General features: G+C 43.1%; 1 protein-coding gene across 2 annotated transcripts in view; it reads right to left on the bottom strand.

Moving 5' to 3' along the window:
* Positions 1 to 7,049: 7,049 nt before the first annotated feature.
* The window catches only part of PDGFD (platelet derived growth factor D), a 215,595-nt gene continuing 204,017 nt past the window's right edge, over positions 7,050 to 18,627 (bottom strand). For both annotated transcript variants that reach the window (XM_044919370.1, XM_044919371.1), the window contains exons 6-7: positions 18,101 to 18,315; positions 7,050 to 8,418 (exon numbers count right to left, since the gene is read on the bottom strand). In XM_044919370.1, the coding sequence (XP_044775305.1) occupies positions 8,293 to 8,418; positions 18,101 to 18,315 (341 nt within the window). In that variant the 3' untranslated portion in view covers positions 7,050 to 8,292. The remainder of the gene's footprint in view (positions 8,419 to 18,100; positions 18,316 to 18,627) is intronic.

The following is an 18,627-nucleotide window of genomic DNA, read 5'->3' as shown; positions in this document are numbered from 1 at the left end:
ACAAATAGTGGACCAAAATATTTCCTCATTTTCCTTTTTTTTCCCCAATTAATACACTTGCTATTTGGTCTCGGCTTTTCTCTCCTTCAGGATGAGTGAAAGTTGTCTTTCTCAGCAAAGCTAACGTGTCCATCTGTTCATTGCTTCTTGTCAGAGTTTCTATCATGCCCAAGGGTCACTTCATTTGACACACAGGGACAAGTAATCTGTCTCACGCAAACCTCCACTTTTATGTAATAACCAAGATCGAATTTCGTATTGAGATAAGATTTAACCTGAAAAATATTAGTTTTTTTTTTAAACAAAATAGGGGTTTAGGTGAATCAGCAAAGTGATTGACTCCTATGTATTGAGAGCATACTTTCCCAGGAGACCCAGAAATCAACTTTTTCTTTTAAAGAAGAAAAAAGAAAAAAGAAAAAAACCTGACTCCAGATTCTAGGATTTAATAAAAGACTGTGCAAGTCTGAAGAAAACTCCCACCCCCAATCCTCCTGTATCAGGACCTTCCCCAGGGAGGTGAAATGTTGTAGCATCCACCTGGAGTCGGGGCCATGCTCCCTGGAGACATTCTTGACCCTGCTCCCCCCTTTACACTCTACTTTTAAAGCTTTGCTTTTTAGGTATCAGGAAACTGTCTGCTCTCACCTCCTCCACCGAGCCTCCCTCTCCCTCCTGAGCCTGTGGCCCCCAACGGTCTATCAGCTTCTACTCTGGTTTCCCACAGTCAACTCTCTATATAGTGATGGACCTTTTAACCATTTGTCCTAACATTTTCTCCCCTGGTCAAAACTCCTTGAGGACCTCCCAACACATTGAGAACCCAAAGTCCTTGCCATGATCTAAAAGACCCATATGAATTAACCCTGCATACTTCTTTCACTTCTGTTTTCTTCTGCAATATCCTAGCCCTCTTGCTTCTCCTCACACCATCCCTCACTTGTTTCTGCCCCAGGACCTTTGCACTTGCAAGTGGTTTTCACTCAAAACCTCTATTTCAACACAATTCTTCCATCCACAGCACATTACCCTCGGATTCACACCTCTCCACGAGACATTCCTGGAGAACCCAGGAGTGGCATGTGGCCAGACCTCAGGACCCAGGGACACCAGGGATTCCGCCACTACTTCTCCACCCTGGTGTCATTCTTCCCCTTCCTTTGTCTTGTCGCGGGAACTTCTCTGGGCTTTCTGGTCCATGTGGAAGCAGTGTGGTGCCAATAGCCATTGATGTTTACGTCTTACCATCCCAGCAACCCGAGAGACTATCTGAATTTCTGCTCAGTTCCATATATCGTGAGAAAGACTTAGGTCCTAGTTTGGGTCAGGTGCCGCTACCCTGGATAGTCAGCTGAGATGTGTGTGTGTTGTTCCGTGAAATGTTACTTTGGCTGCAAGTCTGTGGGTGATGCCTCAAGCCCAGAGCTGCTCTGTCTGATGCAGTAGCCACTACTCATGTGTGGCTGTTCTACTTAAATGTACATCAGTTTAAGTTAGTACAACGAAGACATCTTCAGCCTACAGCCACATTCTAGGTGCTCAACAGCCACACAGTTAGTGGCTTCAGGAGTGGGCTGGGCATCACGGCACCAAGTTCTGCAAAGGGCCATAGATAAAGCAGCTTTTCCCCGAAAAGGCGGGGGGGGGGGGGGGGGTCCGGAGGAGTGTTTCTGGGCACGTAAATCAGTCGGCGTCTGCTACATCTTCTCTGCTATACTTGATGAAACAGGCCCAGCCCCTTGGAACAATCTCTTCCCTGCCACCCAGGCTGTTTTTATACTCTTGCAATTGTCCTGTCATTCTTTTCCCCCTTGGTCTTCCCCCTCCTCCAAGTGACCCAACCATTCCTGTAACTTTTAGTTGCTATATGATGATAGCTCCCAAGCTTATATCTCACTCCCAGACCCTCTTCTGAGCTCCAGACCCACAGACCTAACTGCTGACTAGTATCTCCGACTGAGCACGTCAAAGACGGTTTGCCATTATTGTCTCATATTGAGTTCTTGATCTACCACAAATCTTTTCTTCTTTCCGGGCCCCCATCTCAGTAAATGGCATCTCTATCTGCCCAGTTTGTTATGCCAGAAGCCCTAGAAAAATCCCCGGCATCCTCCTCCACCTCCTTCTCAACACCCAATCCAAATCAGCTGTGGTCAATTAAAATTCAAAATAGTTCTCTAATCGAGTCACAAGTTTATTTTCATTTCTAATACCACAGTCTCCTTCCACTTTCCTGCTGGCTAACATTTCTTCAAATTTCTGTTCCTGCTCTAATGTTGCCAGGAAATGACCATTTCTTAAGGAATCCCTTCCCTCCCGATGGAAGTTCTACCTTTTAATGTCATCTCACCTCATGCTTTTGCTTTTCACAAATACAATGGATTATTTGTTTAATATCTACCATCCCTTCTCTAGTTTGATAAGGGCAGAAAACGTGGCTGTTTTATTGTTTTCCAAATCTGTTACGTCTGGCACATGCCAGACACTTAACCAGCCCTCAGTTTTTACCCCATTTTGGAACCCTTACTTGTGAGCTTTGCGAATTCCTCTTTTTTCGTCTTCTCTGTAGTTACAGGTGTCCTTCAGCTTCTGTTATTTATCTTCTTTCTCGTGGGTTCAGCTTTGCTCTTCTGAGGATGACTCCCAGTCATTGTCACAAGCCCTGGCTCTTGAGACCACTGGGATCTCTTCTCTCAAAATGAGCCTCTTCGTCCTGCCTCCCTAGCGTTCCGTGGAGAATACTCTCAAAAGTCCAGCTCGCAGGTCTTCTTCCTCTAGGACGTGCCCTGAGCCTGCACTGCTCTCCTCGACTGAGTCATTAAGACCTCTGAATCCTCCTGTTAACCTTCCTGGCAGTCCCAGCCACCTTCTGGAAGTTGCAGTGCAGAGCCCCCACAACCACATGGGGCCTACACTCCTCCTGTCTCTGACGTCTCATCCCAAGAACTCTGAGGGGCTTTATGATTCACATTCCTACCCCCATCCTTCCCGAGGTTGCCATTTCCAAAATGCAGAAATGTCCTGTTGGAAAGGCTCTATCTTACCCTTCTGATTTTGTGAATGAGGAAACAGGTCCAGAAAGTGGTCGGCTGGTCACTGTACCCAAGACCTTTTAACGTTCTCTCTGACGCACTGTGACGCTTGCAGCCCCACTATGCTTAAAAGCCCCCATGTCTTCCTCTCCTCCATGTAGAGGATAGGACTTTGTTAGCCATCCACACAAGACTTTGTGTAACCAGCTGCTTTTCTGCCTTCTCAAACTTACCACCAATTGTGATTCCTTCCGGCCCTGTTACTTTTCATTCTTTGAAAGGCCCATGTTTCCCTCATGCATTTTTGCTGGGAGATCTTTGTTCTTCTTGTTTATCCCCCCTAGAATATCTGTCTCTACTTTCATCCTTTGTTGTAGACCTTGTATTTTGACCCCAAAGCAATCCTGATACACAGTGTGTTTTTATACATTTTGTTGTTCAATGAACTAATGAAACATTTAATTTAGTCAGTTTTCCCCATATTGATGGTGACTAGGTATCCTTTGATAGAAGTCAATAAATACCCACCACCACATTCTGAAGTTTGTACCAAAATGGACAATAATGGCAAACATTCATTTGGTGAAGAAATCACAAAAACCAGTGATTTCTTAACAGTTGGCACTCTAAGCCCATGAAGTGCTCCCTTGGGAAACCATTTGCTCTCCTGGTCTCCTTGAATGGCCCCCACCTCCTGTGCCTTCCCAAAGCAGACGCTGATCCTGATTCTCTCCGACCCTAAAATTGGTGAGTAGAGACTGGTGGGAAAAAAAGGAATGTGGCGGTCACAGGGAGAAGAGAAAGGCCAGAAGATACCAGAAGATAATGAATTTGTAATATGACCTCAACCAGAGAGGTGGAGGTTAGAGAACATGACCCAGAATACGTTCTTAAAATTGAATCTATATTATAGGAATTATGTAAAGTATAAATGGAATCCAAGAGTAATCTTAATGTTTGGTTCCTGGCCACTAAACCTGGCAGCCTGTATCCAACAGCTTAAAATAATTAAGAAGTCAAATGGTTTTATTGGAAAATGAAGGTTTCTTGGCCCATAACATGCTACATGAAGTACGGCCCCACTCTCTTCTAATGGGGTCTGCTAAAGAATTTTTACAGATCTCTATATAAATGAACTTTATTTAAAGAAGATACAAGTTAACTTGCAAATTCCGGACTGTAACCTGAAGGGCAAGCATGAAGTCTTAAATGAGGCGAATCATCCATTCCCCTTGGTGATGTCGCCCCCCCGACACTCAGGAGACACCCCCTCCCACCCCAGGGCAGCAGGTCCTTAACTTGATCTTTAAAAACAACACAATTTAAGCGGATGTCAATAAAAACCAGTGAATTATAAATATTCTCTCTTCCAGCATATTTGATCAGAGCTGTCAATAAACAGAACTGTACTTCCTGGGATTTCAGGCATGAATACCAATCTATGAATTTTAATTTAATATTCTACCAGAGGACCCCGGGAGGATATGAACAATTTGGACATCTGTAAAGTTGTTCTTGGAGTAAAACTGGACACATGTATACTTCAGGAAATAACATAAGATGATTAAGGTATCTGCATTAAGATACTGTGTGTACACACACACACACACACAGATATAGAAATATATATATTCAGATAACTTGTATATATATATATATATTCAGATAACTTGTGTATATATATATTCAAATAACTGTATACATATATATATTCAGATAACTTGTATATATATTCAGATAATTGTATACATATATACATTCAGATAACTTGGATTTTTATATAAAAATCATGAAAACCAAGTTATCCGAATTAACAACCATGCACGGTATTATTTGATTCCTTCCTTCCTGTCCTTACCCACACTTTGACTCACATGTTAGCTGGTATTTCCGATGGTAAAATTGATTCTTGGCACAGAATACACGTCTCTACTCCCTTTCCCTGAACAACCGGAAACCGCTCACTCCACGAAGTGGCCGAGTTTCAGCCAACATGGATCAGCTCCTGTCCAGCCTCAGGTAGGACAATGATGAAGACCAAGCTGCAAGCAAAAGCTCAAATTCTTGCAGTGAGCAGAGCTCTCTTTACACTCCGTGTCCCCGTGCCCCTGTCCCCTGATCGTACATCAAAGTCCATAGGCTCGCAGCCCCTCTCTGGCCTCCCTGAGCTGGGAGCACTCCCCCTCCGGCTGGGGGGCCCATCTAGAAAGACTTCCAGGGCAGACAAAAGGGAAATGAGTCGGGATGGTACTGATGTCAGGCCCCTAAGGAAGAGACAGCCTGTGAACTCTCTTCAGTGAGGAATGTCAGAGGCGACTGTATTTTGTTAAAAGGCCTGCGGGCAAACAGTCAGAGGCACAAATAGCAACAACAAGACCGCGAGACCTCAAGTCCCGCCGGCTGCCCAGCTCCGGGACAGAGACTGAGCAAAAGCCTGCTGCTAGGGGACAAGGTTCGCGCCGGTCCTACTTCCTCAAACCAAGCCCCCAGCCATCACCCCATCCTGTCATCCCAAATAGCTGCATGCATTGGTGAAAGTAAGGTCGTAACGCTGTATACCTTTTAAAACTGCAATTGGGAACTAAATAATGGAGTAGTTTTGTTCAAAAGCAATATATATTTTTCATGAAGATAAGAGCCATATTACATTTGCTATAGAAAAATGCTGCGAGAGGAAAAAGCCTCGTGTTACCGATATGACAAAAAACATAACAAATTCCACTTATGAAAGTGTTCTGCCCTATAAGAACATATTGAATGAAAGGCATTATTCCAGGTGAGTGAGCCATGCAGAAATGTGGATTGATTAGGGTTTGTTTTGAAATGTAATTTGTACGGTGAGCTTTTTTATTCCTTTGATGGCAATGAAACAGATTTATTGGTTACATGTTGCAAGTGCAATAGATAACAGATAACCAAGGGAGACGTTTTAATAAAACCCTCAGGAAAGAAGAAAGAAAAGTGAGTGAATATGCCTGCTTACATTTCAGCTAATAAATAAAAAGTACAGATAGAGCTTTAGCCGAAAACCATCCTGGTTATTGCAGCCTGGAAGGTTTATTGAAAATTGGGGTAGAACACTCTAATTTTTCATACTTACAGCTACGACGTGAGCTGCACAAGCTAGAGAGGTGACACACATTTTGATTTGGGCACCCACGCCGACGTTTTCACGGTAAACTTGCACGTGCTCGTGAAGGGGACAAGGAGGTCCCTGATGGTGAGGGCCTCTGCTTTGGCTATTTCTGACTGTGCTCTGGGATTCTGGACAACTGAACAAGACAGTGATTTCACCACTCACTCCCTGCGGTCAGAACACTGGGCGCTTCTAGGGAAGTTTCCCATCTTCAATAAGCAATGGCCTTTTGTCTCAAAGAGCTGAGAGGAAAGGAGGATACGATGAAGGACGGTAGAGAACGTGGCCAATGCTTTGAAGTCCAAGCATCTGAGCCCTGGGGCTTACCCAGACCGCATCACACACCCCTCACTCAAACTGGTTCTAGTCACTAGGGACCTAGACTCACGGAAGAAATCGGCTCTCTTTTTGTTTCAAGGCAGCAGGAAAACTGGAACTCTCTCTGAGTAGCCCTGGAGCTATCTGGATTTCAGTGGTGCTCTCTCCCAAGAGCCTTGCTTCGGAGAATGATGAATCACCTCCTACTCCGGGAGTATCTCCTTTCCAATAGACACTGAGGAGCCAGGGAGGGAAAATGACCTTAAATACCAAGAATGACTGCCGATGCGAACTCAAGGTTTCTAGTGGTGAAGAGAGGCCAAATTTGTGTTCCTGTAACTTGCAGGACAGCTTCTTTTTTTTTTTTTTTTTTAAAGATTTTATTTATTTATTTGACAGAGAGAGACACAGCGAGAGAGGGAACACAAGCAGGGGGAGTGGGAGAGGGAGCAGCAGGCTTCCTGCTGAACAGGGAGCCCGATGCGGGGCTCGATCCCAGGACCCTGGGATCATGACCTGAGCCGAAGGCAGACGCTTAACCGACTGAGCCACCCAGGTGCCCCATCAGGACAGCTTCTTAGAACAAGCTCCACAGATCTGGAGAGAATCACAGACCCCAGATCTGATTTCACTTAGTTCAGAAACAGGAATTCAGAATGGTGAGTGAGGGTATGATTAGGAATGTACATCAATAAAATCGGGTGGTTTTAATACACAAAAGCTTTTAGGCTATAAATAATTCATGATTCTTGCCAAATTTAAATGCCATTGTAAATCCACGTTTTTTGGAGAGTTTTGGACCCATTATTAAATATGATCCAATCAAATATTCCATCCGATTTCCAGTTCTGTTAATATTTCTGCGTTCACTGTTCTTACTTTCAACTACCCAAATCTTTCAACGAACACTATTTTGAAAGGCTCATACAGAGTCCCCATGCCATTTTCTAAAAGGAGTTACTTCTGTGGAGGGCTTTTCAGAATGAAACAATTAAAAATTCTGCTACAGTTAAATTGTCTCTGGGAGGATTATAATAATAAACCTTCTGAGAAATTTTTTTGAGACAGGTGTTAAGTGAATTTGCATGCCTCAGCAAGATGCATAAAAAGAAGACTTGATGACTTAATTTCTAAAGCATCTATATTATTATGGCATGCTTCTGGAGATAGGTAATTATTGTCTACATAGGTAAGCATGTAGTGCATCCCATGGGAAAAACGGTCTGTGCCTTTTCCCCAGAAACCATAGTTTTCCTTTTTTTATATAATTAAGATGTTTATATAAGAAAAGCTAATTTATTGGCTTTTAATATACAAGGTGTTTTCTTTAAAAGAGCAAGATCCAAGATTGTTTTGTGATTCGAATTTAAAAATAAACAAAATAATCTTCTGAGTCTTCCAAGGCCATGTTTCATGTATTTAATACGTCCCTGAATTAGTCAAAAGATGTTAAGGGTCTAAATAACTCCACCATATGTCAGCTCTGGTGTATCTGGTTGTATACACTGAATAAACCATTTGATGTATTTACACATACATGAGAATATATACGTATGTATAGATACATGTACATATTCCCCGACACTATTATTAAATGCAATCCTATATTCTGGGATATAGAAGTTGATGATATACCTTTCTACTTGCCATGGCTAACAAAGCTAGGTTGAAACTCAGCAACCACTTGTATTCATTGCTTTGCAGGCTAGTAGTTAAGTTCGGTTGCTGGTGGGAAAAGGGTCTCTTACCACACCCTCCTTAAACTAAAGATTCATTCATGCTCAGCGTAAGTATGTGCACATTCTATTATCGAGGCGGTCGTGAGCTGCAAATGCAGTCACAGCGTTCATGATGATCCAACTGGATGTCAACGAGAGCCATGTGCTTCGCTCTGCCCCTCCTCTTGAAATGGCCAGGTTCAAACTTTAATACCTAGGACGAGAAGCATATCTCCTGTTAGAAAGCCCTGAGAGTTCAGCACAACTAGATACTCCTTATGCTCTTTATGACAACTGGTTCCCAACCTTTTGAGAAGCCAATGGGAACTCTGGGCTTGCTATTATGATGCACTCATGTAAATGTTTTTACAATCACCAGCTTCCTGACGTGGGTAGAGTGGTCTGCTGACCACAGAGTAACACGTCCTACATTACGAGCCTGCAGTACCAAGACGAGCTCAGGGGTCCTGGCAGGCACTTATCGATAGCTTTCGAAGGGCCTGTTTTGTGCTGTGTTGCTCCAAATACTGTCATAAACATTCTTCTGAACAGAGCATATGTTATGGATAAATACAATACCGAGCATTGATTACTCCTTAGAACAATGAATAAAGTCATGAACATAATACGCTGCTGTGGCTAAATGTTTGGTTAATGTAAAATATTTTTGCCATGATGAAGGTGATTACTGGCCATAATTAGGTGAAAATGTGTTTATGTTCTTATACATTTGTTAATACACAATACCTTTTACAATTCAAAACAGACCAGCTCCACTAAAATCTTCTACATTGATCTGTGTATCAGTACAGCATTTCTTCATAAAGCATATCCTTAATTTTTTGAATTAATAAGTTGATTATAATGACATGGATGGAGCTACAGAGTATCATGCTAAGGGAAATAAGTTAGAGAAAAACAGATACCATATGATTTCACTCATAGGTGGAATTTAAGAAACAAAACAAATGAGCAAAGGAGAAAAAGAGAGAGAAAGAGAAAAGTCAAGAAACAGACTCTGAACTACAGAGAACACACTGATGGTGGCCAGAGGGGAGGGGGCTGGGGGGATGGGGGGAACAGGTGCTGGGGATGAAGGAGTGCACCTGTCGTGATGAGCACCAGGTGATGTATGGAAGCGTTGAATCACTACACTATACACCAGAAACTAATATTACATTGTAGGTTAACACACTGGAATTTAAATAAAAACTTACAAAAAATCTAAGTTGAAACCTAATTTTATAAGTTTACATGGAAGCTAACTTCTTCCCTGCTGTGGCCTTCGCTGAAATCAAACATTACTCATCTCAGACACAATTACTTGGGAAATCATGTATGCACTATCACAGATACTATCTGGTCGGTTTAACTGCTTCTCTTCCGTATGTTCTTAGGTTCCTGTTAGCCTTTACTTTTGACTTTTTTCTTTTTTCCTTTCAGACTAAACTCCAGCAGGCGCTACCATACGATGATGTTGTATTTTATACTTTTCAAAGGATTTGCACAGACACATTATTTCTTTTGCCCTGCGACAAACCTTGTCACCTAGTAGAGGATGTATCCTTATCCGCATTTTATAGATGGGAGGACTGAGACCCTCAAGGAGGCCGTGTGCCTTGTGTGGGGTCTTCTGGCCACTTCGACTCGCACACAGAGCTCTGTCCGCTAGGGTCCCAGCACGCTGGGACCAACGCCTCTTCGATGTGCCTATGATTTCCTTTTGTGTCTCCAAAGGGCATCGGGCTCCACATGGGAACTGGAGTGGGGACTGAGATGCTTTGGCTGGCATACTCTGGTCTGTGGCAAAATCTTGCTTTAGGGTCTACAAGACTTTTCCTGGCATTCTTCCGACTCTTGACTATGAATTCTCTTCCCAGCAATTTGCTCCTCCTCACATCATTACCTGCCTTGAGTCACAAACAGACCAAAACCATCGACTAGGAAAAGCAGGTTCAGAGCCCTCAGCACTTTGTACCCTTTTGTGTAGCCAGGCTGGGCCGTGGGGGCCCCAGCGAAGAGGAGAATAAAGCACCTCGTTTGTTCCATGTTCAATCAAGCTACGGGGTCTGGTCTCTGCTAACACGGAGTGGGACATGGATTCCCATGTGTAGCAGAGCTTCAAAAGAATGTTTATGAGTACACAGTGGGGGCGGAAAGGGGCACCCGACGAGGGTTCATGCCAGAGGCACAAAGACTCAAAAGTATCTGCTGCCGGTGAACTAGTCCAAACGGCAGTTCTGAGAGCTAATTCTGTTGTTCTCTTTTTCTCCTTCAACAACATGTATTGCACAATTCACCCGATTTATTTTGTATTCTCTCTATTCATTGGATTATAAGCGCTTCGAAGGCAAGGATAGCAGAAACTACTACTAATATTGAGTATTTACTAGAAGCCACACACTGTTGAAAGTGACTTTGCAAATACTACTTGGGCTTTCCTGCAACACTATTAGGTACTTTTCTAATTTTCATACGTAAGGAGAGAGATTAAGCTACTTGCCCAAAGTTACAGAGTTGGCACCAGAATTTGACCCCACGTGGATAAGCTCAGCTACGAAATGGGAACTGATGTTTGTATGGCTCAGTAGCATGTTGCGAACATAGCAGCTGGTGAAGAAGCACCCCTGGGTGGGTGGTGGCACCAACGGAGAAGTGAACGCTCCTGTTCTCTCCTTTTCACCTCCTCCCTGCATCTCCTCTCATTACCTCCCTCCCTGCACCTCCAACAAACACAGGGGACAGACACACAAGCCAGGAAGTAAAGCAGAGGCCAAAATAAGTGCCCCACGTGTGGGGCCACTTTTAACGATTTCACAATTTGGGAAGAAGATTTAAAGTACTAAGAGCAGAATCACAATGGCATCTGCCTTCTGTGTGTGGCTCCCGTGGTCTCTCTTGCAGGGAATTACAGGGGGAAAAAGATGTGGCTTCTTCATGAAAAAAATAAGTAAAAAACCAAAAACGAAAACTACTCCCCCCCAAAAAACCACCCAACAATAAGGGTTGAAGAATGTCTGACATTTTGGGGTACTGAATAGCCCCGCCCATGACGGATCAGCAAGTCCAGCTGGGCTATATTTGGTCGGAGTGCCTTGGAAGGTGTTAGAGGTTTGAGTCCTACAGCTTCTCCGAGAATTAGTCACTGTTGTCCAAGATTCTACGTAAACCAGATTTGGGGGTCTGCAGATGCAGGGGAGGGAAATGACTCCCAAGATGATGAGCATATGATAAGCATAAGGCTGCTATGAAAGCCTAATGAGTGGTGATGACCAGCCCCTGGACACTCAGGGCTCTGGCAATCTGCTTTCTCATTTGATGGCAAACAAAAGAGTGTGAGGTGGGATGAGCGCAGAGCCCCAGTAGGTCTTCTAACTGGTCTGATTGTTCAGGGATTTTCCCTGTGTTTTATATTAAGCAACATGAGCACAGTATAGATGTGTTTTGCTGATAAGAAGAGAAAAATGAATTGGCAGACACTTTCCCAGACAAGACCGGAAAGCACTGTTCAAACAAAGTGGAAATTGCGCTGTTTTCCTGGCTGATCACAGCACTGATGTTCAAAGCTTTCAGACCATGTAATAGTCTTAGGTTCAGGTACACAGCATTGAAAGGAGAAGAAAGCAAAGCTGACTTGAGAGAGCACGGAAAGTTAAAAGAGAAATGAAAAGCCTTTATCTGGGAAGGCAAACTGGCTGGTTATAGGTTATCTGGTCACTTTCAAAGGGAAGGAATTAATTACAGCTGCCGAAGGACACTTACTAATAGGACCATCCCAAAATGCTTTCCTATTTTCCCAGCTAGGGTTCACAGCTGTGAGCACACCCTGAAATAAAATCCACCGACGAGCAGCCAGCCATTTCTTTTTACCTGTAGACCGAGATGGAAATCCTGAACCCTCTCCACCACCTGGAAAACCACATGAAGCCAGGCAAAGTTGACTTTTACTAATTGGACAATGACTAAGCCTGCTGGAGGCTTTCATCAACACTACACAAAGTCAAAGATGCTCGGTCTGCAAATTACCACATCACAGAAAATATTTCACCTTGGTTACTCGCCTCGTTGCCAATAAACCACTGAATGAATCATTGCCATAAAGCTATTACACTAATAAAACAATACTAGGCAGAAAAGCTATTTGTTGAGTTGGGTTCTTCTTTATTGGGAATATAAAGAAAAAGGTTGTTAAGGCCTTGTAATAGTTCTCAGATTAATGGCTGACGTAGGAACAAAAACACATATTTCAGGACAAATGCATTGTATAAGCTGGAATCATTAAGAGTTTATTTAAGATTCTCCCCAACTTCTAAAGCAAGTGGTAGTCCAGATGCATAGTTTCTGATCTTAAATAAATAAAAAAAAATCCTCCTAGTTTTGCCTCCATTTTGAATTTTTCCATGCTTCTAGGCTTTATGAAAAATGTGCGGAGAGTTTAGATTATTAAGGGCTGCTAGTCCATTTCTCTGAAACCTAGGTGATTACAAGCAAAAACATCTTGAGAAGGGATAACACATTATTTTCTGCCTGGGTAATTACTGGACTTGCAGCAGCCCCAGTAGACGTGGAGCGTCCTAGTGGAAGGGCTGACTGCACGTCATAAGATAGGGTACTTGGTAAGAAAGACCCCGATGACACAGTTTAGCAATGCTTCCCTGGACAAAGAAGTCTGCGGGGGACCAAAGGCTGGGATTAGAGTCAGGGTCCGTAAAACGCTCATGAGTACTGAAAATGCAATCTTGCTCTCTGGAGGCATTATGTTTTCTGGGAGCACTCTGGGGTTACTGCAGGGTGCACCCAGCTGCAGTCCAACCTTTTTTATGCAGTCCATAACTTTGACAGCACCGTACAGGGCTCATGACTACCCACTGCAGAAAACGTAATGGAAGGTTAACCGGGCACCAACTTCAGAGCATGGGATTAGCATGGAGGACCATTCATGTCACAAATGGTCTTGTCTACCTGAGAGGGAGCACACCCCAAGGCAGGTTTGCGAAGCGGTGGCAGGAAGCTAGGCTAGAAGGGAAAGAACGCGCACATTCAGTTGTACTTAAATGCAGGGTCCATTCACTCGGGGAGTCGTCGAGGCTGCAAGGAAGCCAGACCTCTCCGAAAACTCCACCCACATCTGTTCTGGGCTTTCCAGTCTTTAGCCTTTGTCCAGTGTCCCCGTGAGCTAAGCGTCAGTGTGACCACTGCTGCGTGAGTGAACTTTTCCATCAACATTAACTGTTCCCATCCTATCTTTATTTTACATTGACCTAGCACTTCCATCCCCAATTTGCTTACATTCTTCACGTGATGTCAGTTAAGGTGGGATCTGGGGGGTAGGATAGTGTAACAGTTAATGGATGCCACGTAACTTCAGGTCTGCCTGGGAACCTGAAATTGTGGGTTATTGTGGGGATGAAGCGAGGAACCCCCAGGGCCCCAGGCTGCCTCCCGTATGGCAAAGCTGGAACCAGAGGCCACGTCTTCCTTCCAGTCAGGCCATGTTTTGCTCTGTTGCCCCGTCTCTCGTCGGAAAACCAGGAAAAGCCCACGGGAGAGTGGTCTCCCGGTCTCACCCAAAGAGAGAGAAAGGGGAGGAAGCTGGGAGACGCTACACTAGCTCTAGAAATGCTACTTCCAGAAAAAGAGAAGAAATTTTCTTGACTTTTGTTATGGTTGGTTAAATCATAACCCCACATCTCACTGCTTTTGCCACAGAGGAGAAACTCTTGGAGACAAAATTTTTTTTCTGTCTCCTTGATCTCAATTTCCAATTTTAGCTAATTTGTTTCTATGGCAGATGCTTAAAACATGTAAAAACTAAAAGTACTATTCTTTTATCTCAAGTCTGAAGCTCAACAGTTTAAAACCTCTAATTAATCTTTTTGTTCATATATAAACATCTGCTTACATTTTCTAACTCTTAAGCCGTAATAGGAAGCAAATTTTTAATATAAAATTCTAGAGTGAAATAAAAATAATCCTCTAGAGTCATTATTTTTGTCCAGAGACAGGAATGGTTGTGCCAGAAACAGAGACAGGTCTGGGCTGTGCCCTTCAATATGGCAGCCACCAGCCAAGTGTGGCTATTTACGTTTACATTAGTTAAATCATAGAAAATTCAAAGTCCGGTCTCCCGTTTGCATTCCGTACACATCAAGTGCCCCCTAGCCACACGCTGCTGGAGATTACTGTACTGGGCGGGGCAGGAAGGGAACATTTCCATCACTGCAGAAGGTTCTACTAGACAGGATAGCTGGTTATAGCAGCATCCGAGAGGAAGGATAGAAAAATTAACCCTGATCCTTCTCTCTCTGCTGCTTCGTGAGTTTTTGGCTCTTGCCCGAATGTCCATAGACAGGGGACCAGATGATGAAAAGCAGTTAAGTATTAATTTAAAAGGTCACCGTATTTCCAGGGAAGATCCTATTCCTTCATGGTGCATTATCAAGGCAAGATGGGAACTGAAATAACAGCATCCTCTAATTGTCTACACAATATGTTTTCTGGAAGCTTCCTTTTGAAAAATCCCTACCCCAAAGTATCTTTTGTATCCTATACATTCCAGGAGGCATCAAAAAACTATTATGAGCAAATAGGAAAAATACCTTAACAGGGTACCCACAAACTTTTGGAAAACAGAAAATCATAAAGGAAGGAACACTATCGCGCAGTGAAAAAACGCTCAACCCCCTACTGGAGAAACAGCACGACCCGTGGAAAGAACAATTATCTAAGCTTCATTAGGAGCTTTATAATTTTTCAGATTTTATGCCTTAAACACTGAGTGCTGAAATATTTGCACAGAGTGACACAGGTCTGCTTATCTGACAAGTTCCAGTTACCCCCTTAAGGGTGCTCATGGCCCATGGAGACTCATTTCACATCTCATCAGTTATAACCAGAAGCTGAGGAAACTGGTTTCTCGTGTCTCTGGGGTAAGAACACAGACACAGAATACAACAAAGAACGAGGATTCTTCCCTAATGAGCCTGGCTCAAGCAACCCCCATTGCTGGAAACGGAACAAGCCTTCTACTCTTTTCCACCGGGCACTCAACAGAGTGATCGCTGGGACATGTTGCAAGGTATTTTAGGAGTCGCGGGGCAATGTGCCAGGCATGTTTGTTCCAGCTATGCAGCGGCTGAGAGAGTGATTGATGCTGTTCTGTCCCTTTGTCCAGCGCTTGGCAGAGTGATTTTCTGTAGAGCTCTGCAGACCCCAGAAGTAAAAATACTGTGATACAATGTTTCAAAGAGCTGCTTCACAGAGCAGCTTCAAAAAGATGCTGACATCTCAGACCTGCTCATGAGATGAGCAGAGATCAAGGACTTCCCTTTCTAGATATTAATTGTGAACAGAAATTTACAGGTAACAGCTCTGGTGTGCAGAGACAAGAAAAGATGCAAGAGAAGGACGCTTCAGAGTCCTTTAGCGTTAACACTCTGGGAAGCGAGGGTTTTTTTTTTTTTTTTAAGGGGGGGGGTGTATGTTTAACTCTGCCATTTCCTCAATGAACAATTTAAAAAATGAACCTGTAACTTTTATCTGAGCAGAGTCCAGAGGAAAATAAAGCACTCTACAGATAGATCAAAGGCCCGCACTTGAATGTTTTTTCCTCAGCGTTCTGCCTAGGTAGAGATCTTGTCACTGGCTAGATTATTTTAACTCTAGCTTGATGACTGCATTCTGCACTGATCCTCAGGGTATGGCTAAACATTACAAAATGCAGCTTCTTGGATGCAAAGGATAACATCCAATCTAGAGTTCATCAGGTCATGCAAAAATAAAACACAATGAACATAGACTATAGCATTCTCTGGATATGAGAACATTTTTTTCCCCTGGAAAATTGCAGGGTGGAGTAAGGAATTCTTATGACTAAGAAAATAAGCTTTATGTAGGTCTAAAATAATGTGTTTCCCCATGTAAGGTAAGCATGGTCACTGTGGCATTTGACTTCTTACACTTCCCGAGTTGAAAATACCAGTTATGACCTATCCATTCTCTTTTAACTCCAAAGTCACCTCCTTAAACTTGTTCATATTGTTTTATTGTTTTTTAGGATTTAAAAAAAAAAAAACCCACCACCCAGTTTTACAAAGCTGAAGGCTTTATTTAGGAGCACTCTCTATTCTTTGTTTTGAGTACAGAGGAAAAGCAACTCAAACAATCATTTCTAACGATAATGTCTGCTTCATTGTTTAGATTATATTCTTAAACACATTTCTGTATGATGTTTCACATCTTAGAAAATGCATTCCATATGCACTATTTTATTCAATCCCCAGAACCACTTTATAAGTGATATAATCTGATATAATTTCTTAGTCCCATTTCACATATGTGAAAACCGAGTCTCTAAATTTTGTGACTTACAAATGTTCCCACGATTGGCAAGTAACAGCTGCTGCCGAGGTCAGGAGCAGCCCTGACTCCCCTTAAATCTACTCTTTCTTTAATGCTCAATAAAGTGCTATGGGTTAACAAAGGAAAAAGCACAGTGTTACTAGTGATAAGAACAGACTCTGGAACACAGAGTCCTGCTCTCTGCAGAAACTTGCTCTCCTTAAACTTTTGTTCCTCTTTGATCTTCATATTTACTTTTGTTTATTTTTGCATACTTTCATGGCTGATTCCCTAGGTAGCACTCAGCAGTATTTAGGAAAAATTGGTATTTTCTGTCAATTTACATTTTGCTGTCTTCACTCTGCTTAATTTCTTAAGGACTTGATTGAATTCAAGTTTGGCCCTTAGAATTTTCTTCTTCTTCTTCTTTTTTTTTGTCTTTCAGTTCTGCCTTTATTACATGGTGATCTTATAATTCTAAATGAGAAATGTTCACATTCAGGACTTGGCAGATTTATAACAGTTTTATAAAGATTTTTAGGTTGTCATTTGATAATAAAAAATGACATCTTTAATTTTCTCTCACATTCTTTGGTTTACCCTCCTATATTCTTCTTGTTCACTGTATTTTAAATTTTGTGTGAGATATTAAGTGGACAAGAAAGAATTTTGGTAGAATATATATAAATATATATTTAGTAGAACAATAATATAATGAACATTTTTGTATTATGTGCCCCTCTCCATGCTTATTCCCTTTCTCAAACTCCATGGTTTAGAATTAAGTTAATTATTCTCTTTCTTGTCTTTATGGTTTTACCATATGTCTGTACCTCTAAACAGCACACACAGTTGACGCTTGAACAACATATATTTGAACTGTACAGGTCCACTCATATGAGGATTTTAGAATTTTCTTAAAGCAACCTAGATTTTGTAGTGATAGTCTTTATGAATTCTATCATATTACTACAAAGAAGCCACGTAAACTCTGAATCACTGTCATGCATTTGATTATATAATCTAACAAGGATGTTGTCCCACAGGTTCTATTATGATGATTAGGAAAAAGAGTCCGGGGCACCTGGCTGGCTCGGTCGGTTAAGTGTCTGCCTCGACTCAGGTCATGATCCTGGGGTCCTGGGATCGAGCCCCGCATCGGGCACCCCACTCAGTGAGGAGTCTACTTCTCCCTCTCTCTCTGACGCCCCCCACCCCCTCGTGCTCTTGTTCTTTCTCTCTCGAGTGAATAAATAAATACTAAAAAAAAAAGAACAGAAAAAAAGAGCCCATCCTTCAGGAAGGACTTAACCTCTCTGGGGCATCTGGCTTGGCAATTTTAGCTCATGTATAATTTCGGCTCCCAGGCATCCCTCTGGCTGGGTGCCTTTGTGCAGTGAACAACCTGAACAACTGTACGCGATGTCCCGTTCGTCCGGCACCCTACGGATTACGTAACATTGTGTTGCAGCACTGCAGCACGGACATGTGAGAGGGACATACCTACATAACACTGTGTTGCAGCACTGCAGCACGGGCATGTGAGAGGGACATACCTCATGATACTTCTTCACGGTTTTCCCGGAGCTGCACGTGCAGGACTTCCAGCTGACGGTCCCGCAGCCACAGTTGCCCCCACAACGCTGCACAAGGAGGCACCGGGGAAAGAAGACCACGTGCGAAAGCCTCAGCTCCTCCCTCAAGCTGACGGAGTAATTCCTGGGGGTGCAACTGTAGCGCTTGACGTCATCGTTGAGCCTGTCCAGGTCTACTGCAAGAAACACAGGAGTGAGCGAGCACACGGCCCGGAGCAAGGACTCCGGCGGGCACTTTGGGAAGCGGTGGGAAGATGCTATGAGGTGACCCTAATGCAGGGATCGAATCTGTCCTCGGGGTCTCGGTCAGGAACCCGACCTGGAAGGTGGAAAATCTGATTCTCTTTTTTTTTTTTTTTTAAAGATTTTATTTATTTATTTGAGAGAGAGAATGAGATAGAGAGAGCATGAGAGGGGGGAGGGTCAGAGGGAGAAGCAGACCCCCCGCCGAGCAGGGAGCCCGATGTGGGACTCGATCCAGGGACTCC

This window comes from Neomonachus schauinslandi, chromosome 11 (genome assembly GCF_002201575.2).
Source record: "Neomonachus schauinslandi chromosome 11, ASM220157v2, whole genome shotgun sequence".
Taxonomy (NCBI): Eukaryota; Metazoa; Chordata; class Mammalia; order Carnivora; family Phocidae; genus Neomonachus; species Neomonachus schauinslandi.
Note: the sequence above shows the minus strand (reverse complement) of the source record. Positions and strands in the feature narration are given on the sequence as shown.